General features: G+C 43.8%; 1 protein-coding gene across 5 annotated transcripts in view; it reads right to left on the minus strand.

Moving 5' to 3' along the window:
• The window catches only part of VIT (vitrin), a 437,052-nt gene that overhangs the window by 218,344 nt on the left and 197,836 nt on the right, over window positions 1-20,872 (minus strand). For 3 of the 5 annotated variants that reach the window (XM_068231966.1, XM_068231963.1, XM_068231962.1), the window contains exon 1: window positions 8,851-8,869. The exons of the other annotated variants lie outside the window; for them this stretch is intronic. In XM_068231966.1, the coding sequence (XP_068088067.1) occupies window positions 8,851-8,853 (3 nt within the window). In that variant the 5' untranslated portion in view covers window positions 8,854-8,869. Of the gene's footprint in view, window positions 1-8,850; window positions 8,870-20,872 lie in introns of those variants that run through there. 5 annotated transcript variants of the gene reach the window in all.

Genomic DNA, 20,872 nt, shown 5'->3' on the forward strand with positions numbered 1-20,872 from the left:
GATCTGCTGTCTTTTATCTTGCAGAACAATGTCTTTATGTTTAATGGCACCCACTACCTCCAGGTGCAGGGGGCGGCGATGGGAACTACGTGTGCCCCGTCGTTTGCCAACCTGTACCTGGGGGATTGGGAACGACACCTCTTCGGGGATGACGCGCTCGTCGGGTACCTGTGTCACAGCGTGTCGTGGCATAGGTATATCGACGATGTGGTCATGTTCTGGACGGGTGGTAAGGCCCTTTTGGACGAATTCATTTTGATCTTGAATCGAAATGATTGGAATCTTAGGTTTACTATGGAATGTAGTTCACACTCCATCCCCTTTTTTGGATGTCAGAATTGATGTCAGTGCGGAGGGACTTTTATCCACCCAATTATTCCGTAAACCTACGGCATCTAATGCCTATCTACACGCCAGTAGTGCTCATCCAGAGCACACGATACGAGGAATACCTACGGGCCAATATCTTCGGTTACGTCGGAATTGTACAGATGATGTGGCTTTTGAGAAAGAAGCAAAATTATTACGTTCCCGCTTTAGGGAACGGGGCTATAAAGACAGATGGCTTAAAAAGGCCTACAAACGTGCTAAGGCAACTGATCGTACTGATTTATTAGTGAAAAAGCCCAAAGAAATTGATCACAACAATATAACACGACTGATCACTCGATTTAATGATCAGAAGAGCGAGGTGGAGGGCATTCTCCGTCGTCACTGGCACATTCTGACATCCGACAGAAATCTTAGGGAATTTATATCTCCTATCCCCCAGGTCACCTATAGACGTGGCCAAACATTAAGGGATAAACTCACCTCTAGCCATTTCTGGGGTAAGAGTGGACCAAATAGACACTGTCCAGTGACGGGGACTTACACATGTGGAGGGTGTGTGTACTGTCGCTACCTCCTAGTTGGCAAGACAGTGATGTTGCCAAATGGCCGGGAATGGTGGTTGCAACACTTTGTGAATTGCAACACAGTTGGAGTTATATATCTCCTGTATTGCAAATGTGGATGTTTCTACATTGGCAAGACGACAAGAGCTTTTAAGGAGAGAATCAAGGACCATGTTGGCGACATCACAACTTGTAATTTCAAGTCCCCTATCTCCAGACATGTACATCTTGAACACAGGGGTAACCCCAGTTTTATTAAATTTGTGGGCTTGGATAGAATCCATATACATCCAAGGGGTGGAGACATAGATAAGAAACTATTGCAATTGGAATCGAGATGGATTTTTAATTTAAGGGCAACGGAACCAAAGGGCCTGAACGATAGTATCAACTATCGTGTGTTTTTGTCCAGCTAGGCTGGGCTGGTTTTGTCTGGGCTGCTGCATTCCCCCTCTCCCTTCCCCCCCCCCTTTTTCCCTTTCCCTCCTTTCTTTTCCCCTCTCCCTCCCCCCCCCTCCCCCTCCTTTCCTCCCCCCATTTCCCCATCCTCCCTCTTCCCCTCCCCATGCACTCTGTCCACGGGTTTCACTTGTGTCCATTGTACCTGCGTGCGACTCTTCCTCCCCTGTGACACTGTTTATGACCAATCTTTCATCGGACATTTCTAAGCTTAGTCTTAGCGTTTATATACACATTTTTTTCGGACCACCCTCTTTACCCTGACCTCAAGATTTGAAACTATTGGATTATATTTACTTAGGTTTTTTGATTTCCTTTGGGTCGGTCAGCTTGAATATTAGATCATGCTGTGTTGGGTGGCCGTGTGTCTGCTGCTCTTTTCTTCCCCCTTTTTTTCTTTTTCTTTTTCTCCTTCTTTTTCCTTTCTCTTTCCCCCCTCCCCCTCCCCCCCTTCCTTTACTACCCCCCCTTTTTTTCTTTTTTCATTTTCCTTTCTCTTCCCTCTTTTGTTATATTCCTTCCCCTTCCCCTGTTCTTAGTCCTCTTCCTTTCTGCAGCTGATCTGCGGAGTTCCCACTTATGTTAAATGATCAGTATTGGAGAAGATCTGTATCATAAGGATCAACTTTATTTATGTATAAATAGGTACATTTGTTTTCAGGTTTTATTATTTTGTGACTGTTTATTTTTGCTTGGTCTGTTTATTCGCTCGGGGCTCCCCCGTCCTGCCCTCTTCCTGCCTCCTGACGCCGTGGTCATGTCCGAGTGGAGCGCATTGCGTTCCGGCGGCTTGCTACGTGCGTTTCCGCCTGGGCGTGGGGGGCGTGCCTTGCGACGTTTGGTCGCGTGGCGCGCCCTCCAGGCGCAGGCGTGAAGTGGTGGCGGTGACGTGGTTGGGGATGGGTGTGCCCGGAGCGGATACAGCCCATATATAGACGCCATTATGGCGTGATGGATACACTTGCCGCTGTCTGCCTTTGAAAAAGCCGCGAGAGGCGGCGAAACATGTCAGGCCTTTGACAGCACTTGGCTCTCCCCGACATTGCTCCAGGACCTATTGCAACTATTCAGCAACAGGATGGTAACTATGGACTGGGCACTCGCTTGCATCTGAGCCGCTCAACAGTGATCTATCTGTGTGCATTGGCTTCATGCTGCTTACACCTGCCATTTGCTTTATATCAAGTGCATATCATCATCTGTCCCTGCGATTGAGGGACATTGTGGAGTGCATGCATGCTTGCTCTTCTATACTAACTACTGATACAATGAAGTGATACGTGCTGCCTGAATGACACTGATGCTCAACCAACATTATATTCCATTTGCTGTTGTCTCATCTGGCTATTTGCCTCATGTCAAGCACCTTTCATCATTTACCCCTGCGATTGAGGGACACTAGTACTGCATGCATGCTTGCTTTGCCCTACTAACTGCTGATACAACGAAGTGATATTTACCCCTGCGATTGAGGGACACTAGGACTGCATGCATGCTTGCTTTGCCCTACTAACTGCTGATACAACGAAGTGATATGTGTTGTCTGAATGACACAGATGCCTTACAAACACCATACTCCATCTGCTGTTGTTTCATCCGGTCATTTGCTTTGCATCAAGTGCTCTCCGGACTAACCAATTCTGTTGCTGGCCACTAGAACCCATGCTGTTGCAGATAACCTTCTGGTGCTTTTTCTGGGCCCCTTTTGATTTTTTTGAGGACTGCAGCCTCATTAAGTTCCTGAAAGCAATTGTCGTGGTTATTTGAGCTACCTGTTCTTATATATTTCTATTATGATGTTTTGTATGTTTCTACAGATGTTTTTCTAACTAATAAAGGTTTTTTTAATCTTTTCATGCACCCAAGAGCCAAATCTCTTTTTTCTGCTAGTATATCACTAGTATTATGTTGCATGCAATGCTTTTATACCACTCAATTGCTGCAATGGAAATTTTTTTTTTTTTACTATTGTTACTGGTCATATACAGTAGGATGCGAAAGTTTGGGCAACCTTGTTAATTGTTATGATTTTCCTGTATAAATCGTTGGTTGTTACGATCAAAAATGTCAGTTAAATATATCATATAGGAGACACACACAGTGATATTTGAGAAATGAAATTACGTTTATTGGAATTACAGAAAGTGCACAAAAATTATTTAAATAAAATTAGGCAGGTGCATAAATTTGGGCCTCAAAACAACTCTCAAATTACCTGAAGATAAAGATTGTTCACTATCATGGTTTAGGGGAAGGATACAGTAAGCTGTCTCAGAGATTTCAGCTGGTGGTTTCCACAGTTAGGAACATATTGAGGAAATTGAAAACCACAGGCTTAGTTCAAGTTAAGGCTCGAAGTGGCAGACCAAGAAAAATCTTGGATAAATAGAAGCGACGAGTGGTGATAAAAATCAGAGTCAACAAACAGACCAGTGCCAAAGACCTACAATATCATCTTGCTGCAGATGGAGTCACTGTGCATCATTTAACCATTGAGTGCACTTTACACAAGGAGATGCTGTATGTGAGAGTGATGCAAAGGAAGCATTTTCTCCGCCCACAGCAAAAACAGAGCCGCTTGAGGCTAAAGCACATTTGGACAAGCCAGCTTCATTTTGCAATAAGGTGCTGTGGACTGCTGCAACTAAAATTTAATTATTTGGGCATAACAAGGCTAGTTATACATAGAGGATAAACAACACCACTTTCCAAAAAAAAAAAAAAAAAACCACCTGCTACCTACAGTAAAATATGGTGGTGGTTCCATCATGCCGTGGGGCTGTGTGGCCAGTGCAGGGACTGGGAATCTTGAAAAACTTGAGGGATGCATGAATTCCGCTCAGTATCAGCAGATTCTGGAGACCAATGTCCAGGAATCAGTGACAAAGCTGAAGCTGCACTGGGGCTGGATCTTTCAACAAGACAACTACCCTAAACACTGCTCAAAATCCACTAAGGCATTCATGCAGAGGAACAAGTACAACATTCTGGAATGGCCATCTCATTCCCCAGAAATGAATATAATTGAAAATCTGTGGTGTGAGTTAAAGAGAGCTGTCTGAGCTCAGAAGCCATCAAACCTGAATTAACTAGAGATGTTTTGTAAAGAGGAATGGTCCACAATACCTTCAACCAGAATCCAGACTCTCATTGGAACCTACAGGAAGCGTTTAGAGGCTGTAATGTCTGCAAAAGGAGGATCTATTAAATATTGATTTAATTTATTTTTTGTGGTGCCCAAATGTATGCACCCGCCTAATTCTGTTTAAAAATTATTGCACACTTTCTGTAAATCCAATAAACTTCATTTCACTCCTCAAATATCACTGTGTGTGTCTCCTATATGATAGATTTTACTGCCATTTTTTACATAACAACCAACAATTTATACAGGAAAATCATGACAATTAACAAGGTTGCCCAAACTTTTGCATCTCACTGTAAACATAATGTTTCTGAAACACAAGTTACATTTTCTTAGTAAATACATTTCTAGGAAAACAAACATCTGAAATTTCATGAGAATTAGCAGAAGCAGAAGGTCACAACTCAGTGAATAACTAAGCCATGTTGTTCCTTGTGGACATAGCTATGTTTACCACACAGCATAGCAGTAAAAAGCATTATTTTCTAGGTTAAAAAAAAAAAAAAAAAGTTAAACCAGCAGATGATGCTCCCTAAATTAATTTGTATAATCATATTAATTTCTTGTTTTTCTTACAAAGCCTAGTAGATAAATATAATAATTGGTATGGAAATTACCAATCATGTCATTTACATTGCAACTTGCAGGTGAAACTCATTTTATGTTATGGTCAATGGAATTTATTAAATAAAACAGTAGTACTGTATATCAATTATGGAGAACCTGAAATACTGATGATTACAAATCTACTAAATAATGAACATTCCCGCACATGTGTATCCATTAGCTAACATGCAATTTTTATTGGTCTTACTTAAAAAGATATTGTATTAAGTTTAGCACAAATGAGAAACCAGTGCTAGTGCGAGTCATGTATCCCAGTCTTCCCTACACACCTCCTTTATTATTATTATTTAGTATTTATATAGTGGCGACATCTTCCGCAGGAGTTTATAGACTCTATTTATTCTTGTCGCTAACTGTCTCTCAGAGTAGATCACAATCTAATCCCTACCATAGTCATATGTCTCTGTATGTTTCGTGTAGTGTATGTGTCCTATGTATTGTAGTCTAGGGCCAATTTTTTTTGTAGGGGGAAGCCAATTAATTTATCGGTATGTTTTTGGGCTGTGGGAGGAAACCAGAGTGCCTGGAGGAAACCCACACAGACATTGGGAGAACATACAAACTCCTTGCAGATGTTGACCTTCTGGGATTCGAACCGGGGACCCAGCACTGCAAGGTAAGAGTGCTATCCACTAAGCCACCATGCTGCCCCTTTTCCTTATTTGTTCTCTGGCCCATTCACCACTCTGTCACCACCTCTCACTTCTCGCTTCCCCAATATCCACCCCCTCCCCACTACCTTCTTCTTCATCCTTCTCTTCCTCACTCCTCAACTATTCACTCTCTCACACATCATCTGTCCTCTCCACCCCTCTCTCCTTATTCCATTGCATTATATTTCCATTTACCCATCATTTTCCCTTCAAACAGCATCTCACCTGTCCTTTACCCCATCCTCTTCTTATACTTCCCTTCCGCTTCTAATATTCTCCTCCTTTTATCATCCCTTCCAGTCCTCCTCCCTTACTTTATTCTTTCTCCCATCCATCATTTTAAACATTTCTTTTCCTCTCATTCATAGTCCTCCCACCTTCCCCCATCCTGCTATACTTTTCCCAACTCACACCCTCCCCATCTCTCAGCACAGGTGCTCAACATCATGCTGACATTTAACCACCACTTTTTTGGAAATATGGTCACATTGCATCTATTATTATTTCTACTATCATCCACTTTACACGTCCCCTCACACTGCATGTCCCATACCACAGATTTTGCAAATATTTCATAAGTTTATCTACAGTACAGATTACCATGTCCATCTGCAACCCTACCACCACCCGCCACCACCAATTTTGGTTCCCCAGTTTCTCCACCCTTTCTTCCATTCTTCCCCCTTCTAGTGTGCATTCTTTTTCAGTTGTACTCTGCTTGCTATATTAGTCCACAATTGCAATGCACTATAGGCAATAAATCATTAATTTGGGTATACAGTATATTGTTAATTGATTTACCAGTATTATTTTCTACTCACATAATAGTTACAATATTCAAGAATCGTTTCTTGGTTTCTTCTGTTGCAATATACTTTCAAGGATAGGCCTTGCACACTTTGGGCTTGATTCACAAAGCGGTGCTAACCTACTTAGCATGTCTAAAGTCTTTAGATGTGCTAACCAGGGTGCTAAGTAGGTTAGCACCGGATTTCTCAATCAAATCGCGCGCTAACTTTGCGCGCGCAAAGTCCTATGCGCGCTAAGTCCCATAGGCTTTAATGGGCACTTCGCGCAGAGCGCCCTGCGCTTTGTGCAGTGCGCGCGTAAAGTTTTATGCGCGAAAAGCTAGTTTAGACGAGCTAAGGGGGTTTTCACAGGCGTGCTAACAGTTAGCACCGCTTTGTGAATCAAGCCACTTGTATCATTTATCACTCTCAATATCTGCAGTGTGTGGATTTGTCAATTTCAGTACTGTGAGTCACTAACTAGTAAATACTTTTTAACTAGATTTAATTTGATGCACATAAGATGTACTATAATAGCATTTTAACACATTGAATTTTGTCCCCATTTGGCTTTACAGCTGAATTATTTTTCTGCATCAGGTATTGTTAAGTACCATTCTGTTTCATTTGTAGTAAATTTATCTTCTTCAGACGCTGAAAAATGTATAAGAAATGCTCACTGTAGCACACTAGGAATGTTGGTAATGTGACCTTGATAACGTTAATCCTAGCAACCTTAATATATGTAGCATATCTTTATTATTTTAATGTTGTTTTTTTTTGCCCCATTTAACCCTAATATTGGGGCACCCCTTACCCAATAATTGAACTAGTACAGGTATTTGGCCTTAACCAATTACTGAACTAGGAAACGTTTCTCTTCTAGAAAACAGTGTTACAATGTTACAATGTTCATTCTAATAGTAAAATGGACAATAGTGAATATAACACAGTAATCCACATCTTCCAGTTTATAGTAGCCAGGCTATTTTGTGTCTAAATTATAGATTTTGGTCCATAAGCATTAACTAGCAATAGATGTGCAAATGTCTAGTTAACTTCTTATGGATGCATGAAAGATCTCCAAAATTGAGCAGATCATCTGGGCACCAAATACACAAACATGCAAAAATGGCACTGAGAGATTTGAGCGCAGGGTGAAGCCGAAAAATGGCTCATCCTGCTCCTGCAGTCAAATTTTGTTCTTTTCACAGTAATTTGGGCTCCATCTTTTGCCGGTACCCAAAGTACTGTATGAGTGCTGCTATAGCCGTAATTGTGGCTATCCATTTCCTCATTCATCATTTTTTCATTATAATTGTACTGAATCCTGTTATACTTGTACCCACTAGGTGGCTCTATTGCATTTATTCAATGGTCCCCCTTGCATTTGTCTAAATGCTAATGAATTATTCATTCATATATTCTCTAAATATTTTTTCGTTCAACTATTTTTGTTTTGTTTTTGTAGTCAAATATGTTTAGCGTAGTGATATTGATTATTCCAATTGTATTCTGATGTGCTTCTTGTGGGTCTTGTGGGCTCTCATCTCTGTTTCTTGTCTCCTTGTATGTTTTTCTATGCGCAGTGCGCTTTGTTATGTATGGTTACTATTAGCAGCGTCTGACAGGGACAACTACCGCGCTACATCATAGTGTGGTCTCTGATCCCTGTGTGTGGCCACGCACAACATGTTACACTCTGTTTTAATTATCTATAGCTGGTGCTGTATTGTATGTAATATACCATGTACAAAATACACACATTATAGTTGTATGTCTTCTCTATAGAAACAGAATCAAGGATAGAAATGTAAAGGTGTAGTTTATCCAAGTATTCAAATTAACTACTATATACTGAAGTGTTTGCTAAAAGTGTTGCTAGTTTTTACCCTGAAAGCATTGTCAGGTCTGCAGCTCTGTCCAACCTCTCTGTTAACAACCACATATGATCTAGTTCAACAAGTGATCTTGATTTACATTTACTAAACGCTGGTAAAATTATCATGTGCAGAGCAATTTTACAGGTATTTCACTATTGACCTTGCACTACACACTCATAGGGAAACTTGTGTCATGTAGTTAACATGCTTACATAGTTTGGTTGAAAGAAGACATTCGTCCATCGAATGTAACCACAAAATATGCTACTTCACTAGACTGCACACTCTGGGCCAGTTCTGAACTTTTTGCTCCCTGAGGCAAGCTTGTGAGGATGCGCCACCCTAGACTTCGCCCCCCCTTCCACCCCTCCCCCCGCAATTTGGAATGATCACACTCACCATGACTCACTGACTCCCCACACACAGACCTTGCTGCTGTCACCTCTGCTGCCAGGGACTACTGCAGTACTGTGGGCACATCATGACCCATCTCCTGAGTCCCCCCAGGCCTGGCTGCTGTTACTCATTCCTCCAGGCTCCATTTTTCCTGATGCTCCCTGTCCCTGTGCGGTGCTGCAAGCATTGTGGTGATTAAGCAGCAGTGCACAGGACAGCAGACTCACTAACCATCCTGGCGCTGGTGGGGGGCGTTATCACTTCAAGCCAGTGGTAGCGGCGGGCAGCCACTTTCCTGACAGGCAGGACAGGCGGCAGGCAACACGACTCTTCCGGTCACATCCGGCTTCTGCCTCTGCCCGCTGTACTCATCTTGTGCTGCAGGCGGCAGGGTGGGCAGGGGCTAGGGGGTGTCATGTCTGGGTGGCTGTGATGTTCAGGCAGGCAGCGGTAAGGCAGGCGGTGGCAAGCCAGGCGCACTCTTCACTTCCTGTTTCTGTCTGGCACCACCCCCACACTTCAGCCGCCTGAGGAGGCAGCATCACCCTGCGTCATGGGTGGGACACACTTACATATCCCAGTTGATCAAGAGGATCTTGAAAAACTCTTACACCAACTAGCCCTTAAAGGGAAGAAAATATTTTCTTTAGTGATGAGCAGAAATTACGCCCACATGTAAATACGCATCATAATACGCAATTACACATCGTAATCATAATGCAAAATTTCAGGGGAATAGCGTAATAAATTTAGTAGTTATTTGTTACCATTTGTAATTAAGCATGAATTTGCGTGTAATTTACGTGTAATTTTGTGCCGACTTTTGCGGTGAATAGCAAAAGCCCCCATACATGCTATTGCTACCAAAATTGCTACATATGTTAAGAAGGATAGTGGGTACAAGTTACAAAAAGAATTGTTCAAAAAAACTTGTAGTTTTTGAGAAAGTCAATTTTAAAAACACAAAAACATGGTTTTTAAACTAATTTTTCTAGGTTTACAAACCATTTTTCTTTGCATTTTTACAATCGATTTTCTCAAAAACTACAGTCTTTTTAAAAAAAAATTTTTTTGACTTGTACCGACTATTCTCCTTAGCAGATGTAGCAAATTTGGTAGCAATAGCATGTATTAGGGCAAATTACGCGTAAATTCATGCATAGTTACGAATGATTATACAAAGTTAATTGAATTACTAATTTGTAATTACGTATAGGCGTAATTTGAAAATGTACGCGTAACTTGGCATGATTTAAACATGTTCTATGATAAGCAATGAGAATGAGTGAAACTAATAGTACATAATATTATAATAACATCAGCATTTATGCATATTATACCTTAGACAAACAAGTGTCATGTTTGTTTCCCCTTTCTCTTTCCACTCCCCCCCTTTCTTTCCCACTTTTTGCGTCCTCCCCTTCCCTCTCTTCTCCTTTTTCCTTCCCTTCCCTTTTCCCTCCATCTATTTGCTCTCACAGTAATAAACCATGGTTGTGAGCAGATAGTTATGATGTATAGGTTGCCACAATGTCATGCAGTGTCTATGTGTTTTTAAATGGGAATTTTATATATGCATTGTAGTGGTTTATACCACCTTTTTAATTGTATTGCGTTGTATATATCTTTAAGGTTAGGGCACACACCCTAAGGGGTGTGGCCTGATATACTTTATAACCTGTGAAACACCTTTGCTTGTGAGCTATGATTAAGGAGCCATCTTATGCTCCGATACGCGTGAGCTTTTTATTGTAACACTGATGATGGATTAAAAGAATAAAGGATTTTCTACTTCACCCAACCCATTGGTGTAGCGGGATTTTTCTGGTTACCTAGTGTAAATTTACATATGTCAAAAGAAAGAGCAGTGGCGGACTTCCGGTTCCGGCGCCTGCATGTTCGGACGGCGGTGAGCTAGCTCCCTGAGCCAGCCGCTTCAACCCACACCAACAACCGTCAGCTAACCCGGCGAAACCACCCATCCGATCCCGCAGGTCCACCTGACACCTAGAAGAGACGGATGGACCGCTATTTAACACGGGCGGCTCGCAGAGAACAGGACACGCCGAAGACCCAGCGCGCAAACTAGATGGCAGCGAGTAAGCCGCGCCCGGCATCGCAGAGACAAGAGGAGGTCTCCCCGACCCGCACCTGGGAGACAGACAGCATGGAAGAGGAGAACATCAGAGGTATGAGGGGCGCGGACCTCACAGCACTAGCACAGGAGGTGGCTAAGCAGATCGCCCCAGACTTACAATCTATAGTGGAGGGGGCAGTACGGAAATCCCTAGGCCAGATCAACAAGCAGCTGCAGGATCACAATGGCAGGCTGAAAGAAGCAGAGCGCCGTATTCAGCAAGCAGAGGCTGACCTAGAAGATGCTACTAGACAACTTGATGAGTCCCGTAGACACAATGCTGCCTTCTATGAACGGCTAGAGGACCTGGAAAACAGGTCTCGCCGTAACAACCTGCGCATTGTAGGCCTTGCTGAAGCATGTCAGGGGGCGGACATAGACGTCTTCTGTGAAAAGACTCTGCCAGACCTGTTGGGGATTGATGGATCATACAAGGCTGAAAGAGCGCACCGAGTAGGCCCAACAAGAAGAGAGGGAGATAAACGGCCACCTCGAATGGTGATGGTCCGCTACTTGGACTATAAAGATAAACAGAAATTGCTCATGACATTTAAAGCTCGGAAGGAAGCACTGATGTACAAAGACCGTAAAATCATGCTGTTTAATGACTACTCACTAGCAGTGACAAAACGGCGACAAGCCTTCAACCATGTCTGTTCTGAGCTAGTCTCGAGAAACATACGATTTGCCTTATTATACCCTGCTACACTTCGCATAACAGGCAGAGACGGGGAGATCTTCATATATAAACGTCCAGAAGATGCCGAGAAATACCTGAAGCGCCCGGGCATAGATGGCAGCCCACGACGGCAGGATAGTCCTAGAGCCGATTCACCAACTCCGGACATCTGAACTTTCTTTGGGGATCGAGAATAATCACTTTAATGTTACTTGGAGTTTCGCTGTTCAATATTCTCTGAATTGCAGTTTATAAGGTTGTTACGTTTAATATCTCAAGTCATCGTCACGCGGATATTCTGGCGGGTGGAGATTATCGCTTACGAAAATGGAGTTGCCATTCGGACGATGCAGGGAAGAAGTGAAGTCCGAGAAGGTACTACTCTGGACTGTGGGGCAAGGACTGGTGAGATGCCTTATCCATGTGACTCTTTATATCCTTCTTTTGCCTATTACACGGTTCAGTAGGGGGAAAGGGGGGAGGACGGGGGGGGGGGGGAATCCACTCTCTGATCGGGATCTAGTTAGGTTATACTCAGGGTACGTTTGGTTGTATTTTCTATCCATGATCTTTAATGTACTAAAGGGTCTGCTACTTACCAATAATATGCCTAATCATCTGCCACTTGTCCCAATGGAGGAGATAACATGACAATTACCATAGTATCCTGGAACGTTAAAGGGCTACGTTCCCCAAACAAACGTTCAAGGGTCCTACGTCATCTAAAAAAATTGAAGGCGGACATCGCCATGCTGCAAGAAACCCACCTAAAGGCGGATGAATTTAAGTATCTACAAAAGAGCTGGGTAGCTCTATGCCTAGGCTCACCAGCAGTAGAAAGAAAAGCAGGTACTATTATTCTGATTAGCAAGTCATTAAAGGCTAGAGCGGATCTACTTCAGTGTGATAATGCTGGCAGATGGTTGGGCATTAATTTATGTTTGGCAGGTGAATCTATAGTGTTATTTAATGTGTATGGGCCAAATTCAGAAAATAGCAAGTTCTTGGAGGAATTGCAATGGCAGTTATCCAAGTACTCTGCTCATCCGTTAATAGTGGGGGGAGACTGGAATGACGTCATGCAGATAAATGAGGATAGGTCGGGTCGCTCGGGACTTTTCTCCTGGACAACTGGTTCTGAATTTACCAACTTGGCTCGATTCAGTGATACTCTGCAGCTGATAGATACTTGGCGTTTCCTACATCCCTATGATCGGGAATTTTCCTTCTATTCTGCGGCACATGGATCCCTATCACGATTAGACTACTTATTTTTGAATGACCTACTAGCTACACGCCTGGTGACGGCAGAAATAGCGGATATGGTCATATCGGACCACGCACCAGTATCCATTGTACTGCATGAAAAGATACAAAGGGGCACAGATATAGTGTGGAGGCTCCCGTCCCATTTATATGGGGACGAGGACTTCCACACCCAGCTAAAAGGATGGTGGCAGGAATTTAGAGGGGACAATGCGGAACACACGGGTGACTCCCACCTTCTTTGGGACACATCTAAAGCAGTACTGCGGGGGAGAATTATGGCCTATACAGCCACGAAAAAGAAACAGACTGATCAACGATACACAGAGGCGATGGGAAGAGTGAGACTAGCTTATAGGGAATATAGACGTAATCCAAACAATGAGACAAAAGTGGTGTGGCAAAAGACAAAGGCGGAATCTGATCATTGGTTTAAAGAAAGAGAATCCCTCCTAGCTCCTTATAATGAGTTGAAATATCACAAACATGGCAGCAAAGCTGGCCGACTGCTAGCCTTAATGGCTAAGGGCCAGTTTACACCCACTACTATTCACTCACTGAAAATAGCAGGGGGAGACTTAGTGCACCACCCGAAAGATATTAACGAAGTTTTTTCTAGCTTCTATAGAAGCCTATATGCTGCTCCACCCGGGGAAAATGGGATTAATATGGAGGCACTGTTGGAGAGGATAGGGCTCCCTAAACTAACTCAGGATGACCTACTTGAGCTAAACTAGCCTATTACGGAGGGAGAGATCCGGCGAACCATACGGGCCCTGGCCAACCATAAGGCCCCGGGCCCGGATGGTCTGCCGGGGGAATATTACAAAATTCTGCAAAAAGAAGTAGCCCCGGTATTAACTGCTGCTAAAATCATAAAGGGGGAGAAGATGCTGGCCTCTGGGAAGGAAGCATATATAAAATTACTACTAAAACAGGGAAAAGACCCACAAGACCCCGGATCATACCGACCAGTATCCCTAATTAACCAGGACATAAAAATTATGACAAAAATAATGGCAGACAGGCTAGCACCAATAATGCCTAAATTGATTAATGGGGAACAGGTGGGCTTCATAAGGGGAAGAGTGGCGGTGGCAAATATAAGAAAAGTGCTGGCAGTACTAGAACATACTAAAGCATACCCACGAGCTTGTACATCTAACGCCACAGTTACCTTTGATGCAGAAAAAGCGTTTGACGCTGTAAACTGGACATGGACCTCCAAAGTGCTAGAAAAAATGGGATTCCAGGGGGCCTTCTTAAAAATGTTTCTCCTATTATATAGAGACCCGAGGGCTCGCGTATTTACGCCGGGCTTCTTATCACAACCAGTGAGCCTACAAAGCAGTGAATTTCATGACGGGGTTTCCAGGTGGCCAGTTTGCAGTGATTATCAGCTGAGGCGGTTGTCATCGGCTGCCTCAGCCAACTTTAATCAGGCATGTGTAACTTTACTCAGTTACATGATCTTACTCAACCTAGTTGTTTAACCTCCTTAGCGGCATGCCTGACACTGTGTTGGGCATACCGCTGGCTGTCCTCAGGAGTCCCCCAGTATAATTTTTAGAGATTGTATAGCTGTAATAGCTTCAGCTAGCACTAGACTAGCTAGCAGTGGTGGCCGGTAATCCCCCGATTACTTTTGATCACCCCCCGATTGCCCGCTAAATACATTACCCCCCCCTCCCTGTGTCCAGCAATCGCGCAGCCTCCCTGCACATCTCCGGTCCTCTATATGGGGAGGATCGGGTCTGCGCATGACGTCATGACGTCGTCGACGTCGTGACATCATGTTCGATCCTCCCCATAGAGAAGAGCGGAACTGTCCGGGGAGGCTGCACCGATCGCTGGATCCAGGCTGGGTAATGTATTTAGCGGGTGATTGGGGGATCGAAAGTAATCCGGGGATGCCGGCCACCACTGCTAGCTAGCCTAGTGCTAGCTGAAGCTATTACAGCTATACAATCTCTAAAAATTATACTGGGGGACTCTCGGCTGCAAACCCTCCTGAGTGGCGTAAAGCTCAGGAGGTTTAAGAAAAAGTGATAATTCATGAATGTCTGTCTGACATAATGCAGAACTACAGTCAAAATTCCCACTCCACTCCTATAAATCAGACACACTATTTTATAGTGAAACAAAAACCATTTTTAGCACCCAGGGCCAATAGCACATTAAAAATGCATGCTAACAATGTGGCTCATTATTAAAAAAAAAACTTCTATTTTACCTCTTCTATTTTTTTTTTTTTTTACATTTAAAAGTTTAACAGAGGCTTTTATTATCCTACGTCTGTGGACGGCAGGGCCTGCCTGACCACAGAAATTATAGGCAAATAAGGACTGCTGTAATTATTTTTTTGCACACATTAACAGAGAGCAAACAAAAGCTTTCATCAGCACGGGAGGATATACTGGAACCTGTGCTTTAGAGAGGTCACAGGTGCTATCTTCTATCTTAAATAAGGGCAGCTAGAAGGGGTGGGAACATGGCAGCTCCAGGAGAAATTGCAAGAAAAAAAATGGTGCTTAAATCCCTTTTAACATCTAAAAAACCTTTTAAGTGCATAAAAGCATTAAGGGTAACTTGAAGCAAGAGGTGTACGGAGGCAGCCATATTTTTTCCTTTAAAACAATACCAGTTGCCAGTTGCCTGGCATCTGGATTATCTCTTTGGCTGCAGTAGTGTCTCAATCACACACCTGAAACAAGCATGTAGCTAATCTTGTTAGAATTTTGTCAGAAACATCTGATCAGCATGCTTGTTCAGGGTCTATGGCTAAAAGTATTAGAGACAGATGATCAGCAGGACAGCCAGGCAACTGGTGTTGTTTTTAATAGGAAATAAATATGGCAAACAAACACAGACAAACACAGAACATTTATATTGTGCTTTTCTCCTGGCTAACTCAAAGCGCCAGAGCTGTAGCCACTTGGACGCACTCTATAGGCCAGGGGTGCCCACACTTTTTCGGCTCATGAGATACTTTAAAATTTGCAGAGTCTAGAAGATCTACCAACATTTAGGTAGCTAGGTATACGTGTCTTCAGTATAGGTAGATAGGTATAGTGTAGTTAGGCATAGGTGCCACTTACCTCCCTCCAGTTCCAGTGGCGGTGTCTGTGGCTCCTCCTGGTCTCGCCTCCTTCAGCTGCGCTGGCTAGAGTGATGATGGGCACTCTAATGAAGACTCCGGCAAGCAGCTATGACGTTGCAGCGTCCTCTCCCGCTGTACCGCCTCTCTCCTCTCCGCCTCTTCTGATTGGCCAGCGGCCGGCAGCAGAATCTGACAGCTGCTGCTAGCCACGATCTACCAAATAGGCGGATCGACCTATTGCACCCCTGCTATAGGCAGTAGCAGTGTTAGGGAGACTTGCCCAAGGTCTCCTATTGAATAGGTGCTGGCTTACTGAACAGACAGCCTCCATATCCCTCTCACTTTAGGTTCCCTTTAGGAGTACTAATTTTTTTCCTGGGAGCATGTTTTTGAGTGCAGCACTGAGACCACAGGATATTGTTCTTTCATGTCAGACTACAAAAAAAAAAAAGACTTGTGTACAGCAATACGTTTCTGTGTACAGGTTACACTGAATGTGTCTATATTTTTGTGTGACTGATTGAACTGGATGTTATATTATTGTGGAAGGTGGCTGCTTCTACACCAGCTTTGTGACCATGAGGGAAGTTGTCATTTTCACCAAAGATAACATTACTGTGGGTCAAAGGGTAGTAACATAACTATATAATCAATAAATATCGAGACAAGTTTTTAATTGTACTTTGATTATTTTTTTAATTTAATTTTAATTGTAAAATGCTGGACTGGGTCTCCCATCTAATTCTATCAAGAAAATTAATGTGAGTGTCTCTATGAGCTTGATTTACTTAACCACCAAGCAACAGTTTACCACCTTCTATGCCTACGATATGATTTTATCTGAAAAGGAAACATTGTAATATACCTGAGTTTGGATTCTGATCAAAGCAGAGAATGCCAGGAAGGCGCCTGTATCATTCTCTGCAGATTCTGATCAACTGTTACCGTCCGAGATATGACCCTTTCAGATATTTCATATTCTTTTCTGCCTGTCATGAAAAAGGGGTGGAGAAGGATCATGTGGCAGACACAGCCCATCTCCTTTTACAATCTCCACCCGCTGGCGGAGAAAGGGTTAAAAAACCTGTTGGACACAGGCAGAAAGAGCCTTTCTTCAGCTATTCATAAACCATCACGGATTGGCTGTGTTATCCATGGACTTCTATCCGCAGAACTTTCTATAATTGATCTTTATATCTATTTATTCTGGACTTATCACAAAGGACCTACAGTAACTTTATAGACTGCTCATGACATGATCTTCAGTTATTTTCATTTTGAATCCTTATTATTTTTATTGTATCTATTTGTTTCAATTGCTATATTTAGTTCTGCATTATTTCTTTAACTGCTTGCCGACCGCCTAACGCCGATCGGTGTAAAGTCCTGGTGCTTCGTTTTGCAGGAGAACATGCGCATGCTGCGCGCGCATCTCCTGCTTGGTAGGCGATTGCTGCCCGGAGGCTGTTAGATGGCGAAACCGCCTGCGATCCACAACAGCGCTGTACTGGGGACAGCCGTGTGACATGGCTGTCCCCTCCGGAGTGTCGGCGGTAATCAGCTGGCGGGGGGAGGGAGGGTTTAGTAAAAAAAAAAAAAATTAAGATAAGGAAATTTATTTAAAAATAAATAAAAAAAATATTTACAAACAAAAAACAAACAAACACTGGGGGAGCGATCAGACCCCACCAACAGAGAGCTCTGTTGGTGGGGAGAAAAGGGGGGGGGGGTCACTTGTGTGCTGTGTTTTGCGGCCCTGCAGCTTGGCCTTGGTCCTGAAGTGGTTAAATAAATGATTAAAAAGTAATCTAAGTGCTGTTCTGAAAAGCTCCGCAAAAGGATTGACATCTCCTAAGAGAGACGTACCGTTTTATAAACATTGTTATTTTGCTATCTCTATAAAGGTTGTCGAATTAACCCTTTTTCCTACAGGATTTAGCTAGAGTTAGACTTAGTGTATTTGCACGAATAATTGCGGATTGGTGGCAGCGACCTGGTCTATATGAGATCACAGATTTTATTGATTGTACATACAATCGAAATTGGACTGTGTGTGGACTCACCAACCAATCCAAAAGGTTACTTTGCATGAAGTGTTGACTGCCTTCAGGATTCCCTCAGGGTCTGAGGCTGAATAGTTAACTGTGGCAAAGGGAACAGGAATTGCAGGGTAACCGCCTTCCGTCACATTGTCGGCAACCAATCTTTGGTTGTTCACCGTATTTCAAGCCATCAGATGCGACTATTCTCTGAATGGTAACGGTGCCAGATTAGACAGGATTGGCACATTTTGTAGCATTATTATCTGATGATCCAGCAACCTGTCTTTTAACGTCAGCTTGCTCACAGTCTTTCAAGCCATCAGAGGCGATTATTCCCCTGATGGACTCAGATGGAGTAAGTTAAACGGGATCGCGGAGCTGGATGTCACGCTTGCATGTGCATGCACCTTCAGCAAGAGATTTTTACTGGTAATTCCAGCCTGTGGGTGCACTTGTGTGATTTTAGTCATACAAAACGGGCCCGTTCACACTGCACGCGTTTTCAGCCGCGTTTTGGAAACGCGTGCAGGTGGCCGATACACACGACATCAGACATTGCATAGAGTGCAATGTCTGATGTTCACACTGCATGCGTTCCGGACCTGTGCGGTCCGGGAACGCATGCTGCACGCAGATTTTGCTAAAACGCGTGGCTGTCCCATTCACTTTTCAGTGATGGGATCAGCCACGCAACGCACACAAACGTGGATGGCCATGCGTTCGTACGCGTTGCGGTCCGCACCCGTTCCGCACGCATGGCCATCCGCATTTGTGATCTGAACGGGCCCTAAAACTGATCTCCAGGCACAGATCTAAAAATGCCATCCACTGTAGACAGAATGCTCAGATGTCACCTTTTTTTTTGTGGGAAATCCTTTTTTAAAACTCTGATCACATGACCAAAAGCAAAGGAGCTCATAGAGTGAGTTTCAGACTATCTCTGCAAAGATTGCAATCTATAGCACTGAAAGTCAATGGTGATGGATGGGAACAGAGTCTGGGCTCCTGTTCAGGTACTTTAAAGTGATTTATTAGACACTGGCTGATCAAGGAGCTCCTACAAAGGCAAGCAACCCAAGCTCTGCCATTGAATGCCTACATAGATCTAGGAAAATGTGTGCCTGTGAAGAGATTTAATTTACTATATTTTCAGCAGTCCTTGGTTTGTTCTGATATTACTCTTGAGAAAGTTACCGAATTATCCAGCCTGATAACTAGAGATGTCGCGAACCTCCGATTTTCGGTTCGCGAACCGGGTTCGCGAACTTCCGCAGAAGGTTTCTGTTCGCGGAAAAATTCGCGAACCGCAATAGACTTCAATGGGGAGGCGAACTTTGAAAAATAGAAAAAATTATGCTGGCCACAAAAGTGATGGAAAAGATGTTTCAAGGGGACTAACACCTGGAGGGGGGCATGGCGGAGTGGGATACATGCCAAAAGTCCCGGTGAAAAATCTGGATGTGACGCAAAGCAGCGTTTTAAGGGCAGAAATCACATTGAATGCTAAATTGCAGGCCTAACGTGCTTTCAAACATCTTGCATGTGTATACATCAAACAGGGAGTGTAATTAGAGTACTGCTTCACACTGACACACCAAACTCACTGTGTAACGCACCGCAAACAGCTGTTTGTGTAGTGACGGCCATGCTGGACTACTGCGCAACATGGCGTGATTGCTCTTCCTCACTCAGTGATGTCAGGTAATGTGTGACTTCCTTCTCAACTTTCCATGGCATTGTTAAAAAGCTTACGTTTTGTTTTTAATTTACATTTTCTACTTGCTGTGTACTTGTTCAGTACCGCTACAATGAGAATCCTGTGGAGGCGGGCAAGTCTGCCATTGTGACCCTGGGTAATGGCCGGGGAATGAGAGGTTTGAATCCGGTGTGGAGCCTGAGCAACGGCTACCACTACACATCCAAGGAGGGCAGCGGGCAGGCATGCACGCCCGCCCGCCCCGAGGTAGTGACCAAAAATAACAATACAGGAGGAGGACTTTCGAGGCCCTGCTGTGTATTTGAAATGAATGTACTTTAAATCCTTTAACGAGAACCAGTTATGGCGGGCAAAGATGACACCACATTCCTTTCACGAGAATCATATGGAGGCGGGCAAGTCTGTCATTTGTGACCCCGGGTAATGGCCGGGGAATGAGGGATGGAATCCGGTGTGGAGCCTGAGAAACGGCTACCACCACACATCCAAGGAGGGCAGCAGGTAGGCATGCACGCCCGCCCCGAGGTAGTGACCAAAAATAACAATACAGGAGGCGGACTTTCGAGGCCCTGCTGTGTATTTGAAATGAATGTACTTTAAATCCTTTAACGAGAACCAGTTATGGCGGGCAAAGATGACACCACATTCCTTTCACGAGAATCATATGGAGGCGGGCAAGTCTGTCATTTGTGACCCCGGGTAATGGCCGGGAAATGAGGGATGGAATCCGGTGTGGAGCCTGAGAAACGGCTACCACTACACATCCAAGGAGGGCAGCAGGTAGGCATGCACGCCCGCCCCGAGGTAGTGATCAAAAATAACAATACAGGAGGCGGACTTTCGAGGCCCTGCTGTGTATTTGAAATGAATGCACAGGTGGTAGCCTGAGAAACGGCTACCACCACACATCCAAGGAGGGCAGCAGGTAGGCATGCACGCCCGCCCCGAGGTAGTGACCAAAAATAACAATACAGGAGGCGGACTTTCGAGGCCCTGCTGTGTATTTGAAATGAATGTACTTTAAATCCTTTAACGAGAACCAGTTATGGCGGGCAAAGATGACACCACATTCCTTTCACGAGAA

The sequence above is a fragment of the Hyperolius riggenbachi genome, chromosome 4 (genome assembly GCF_040937935.1).
Source record: "Hyperolius riggenbachi isolate aHypRig1 chromosome 4, aHypRig1.pri, whole genome shotgun sequence".
Lineage (NCBI taxonomy): Eukaryota > Metazoa > Chordata > Amphibia > Anura > Hyperoliidae > Hyperolius > Hyperolius riggenbachi.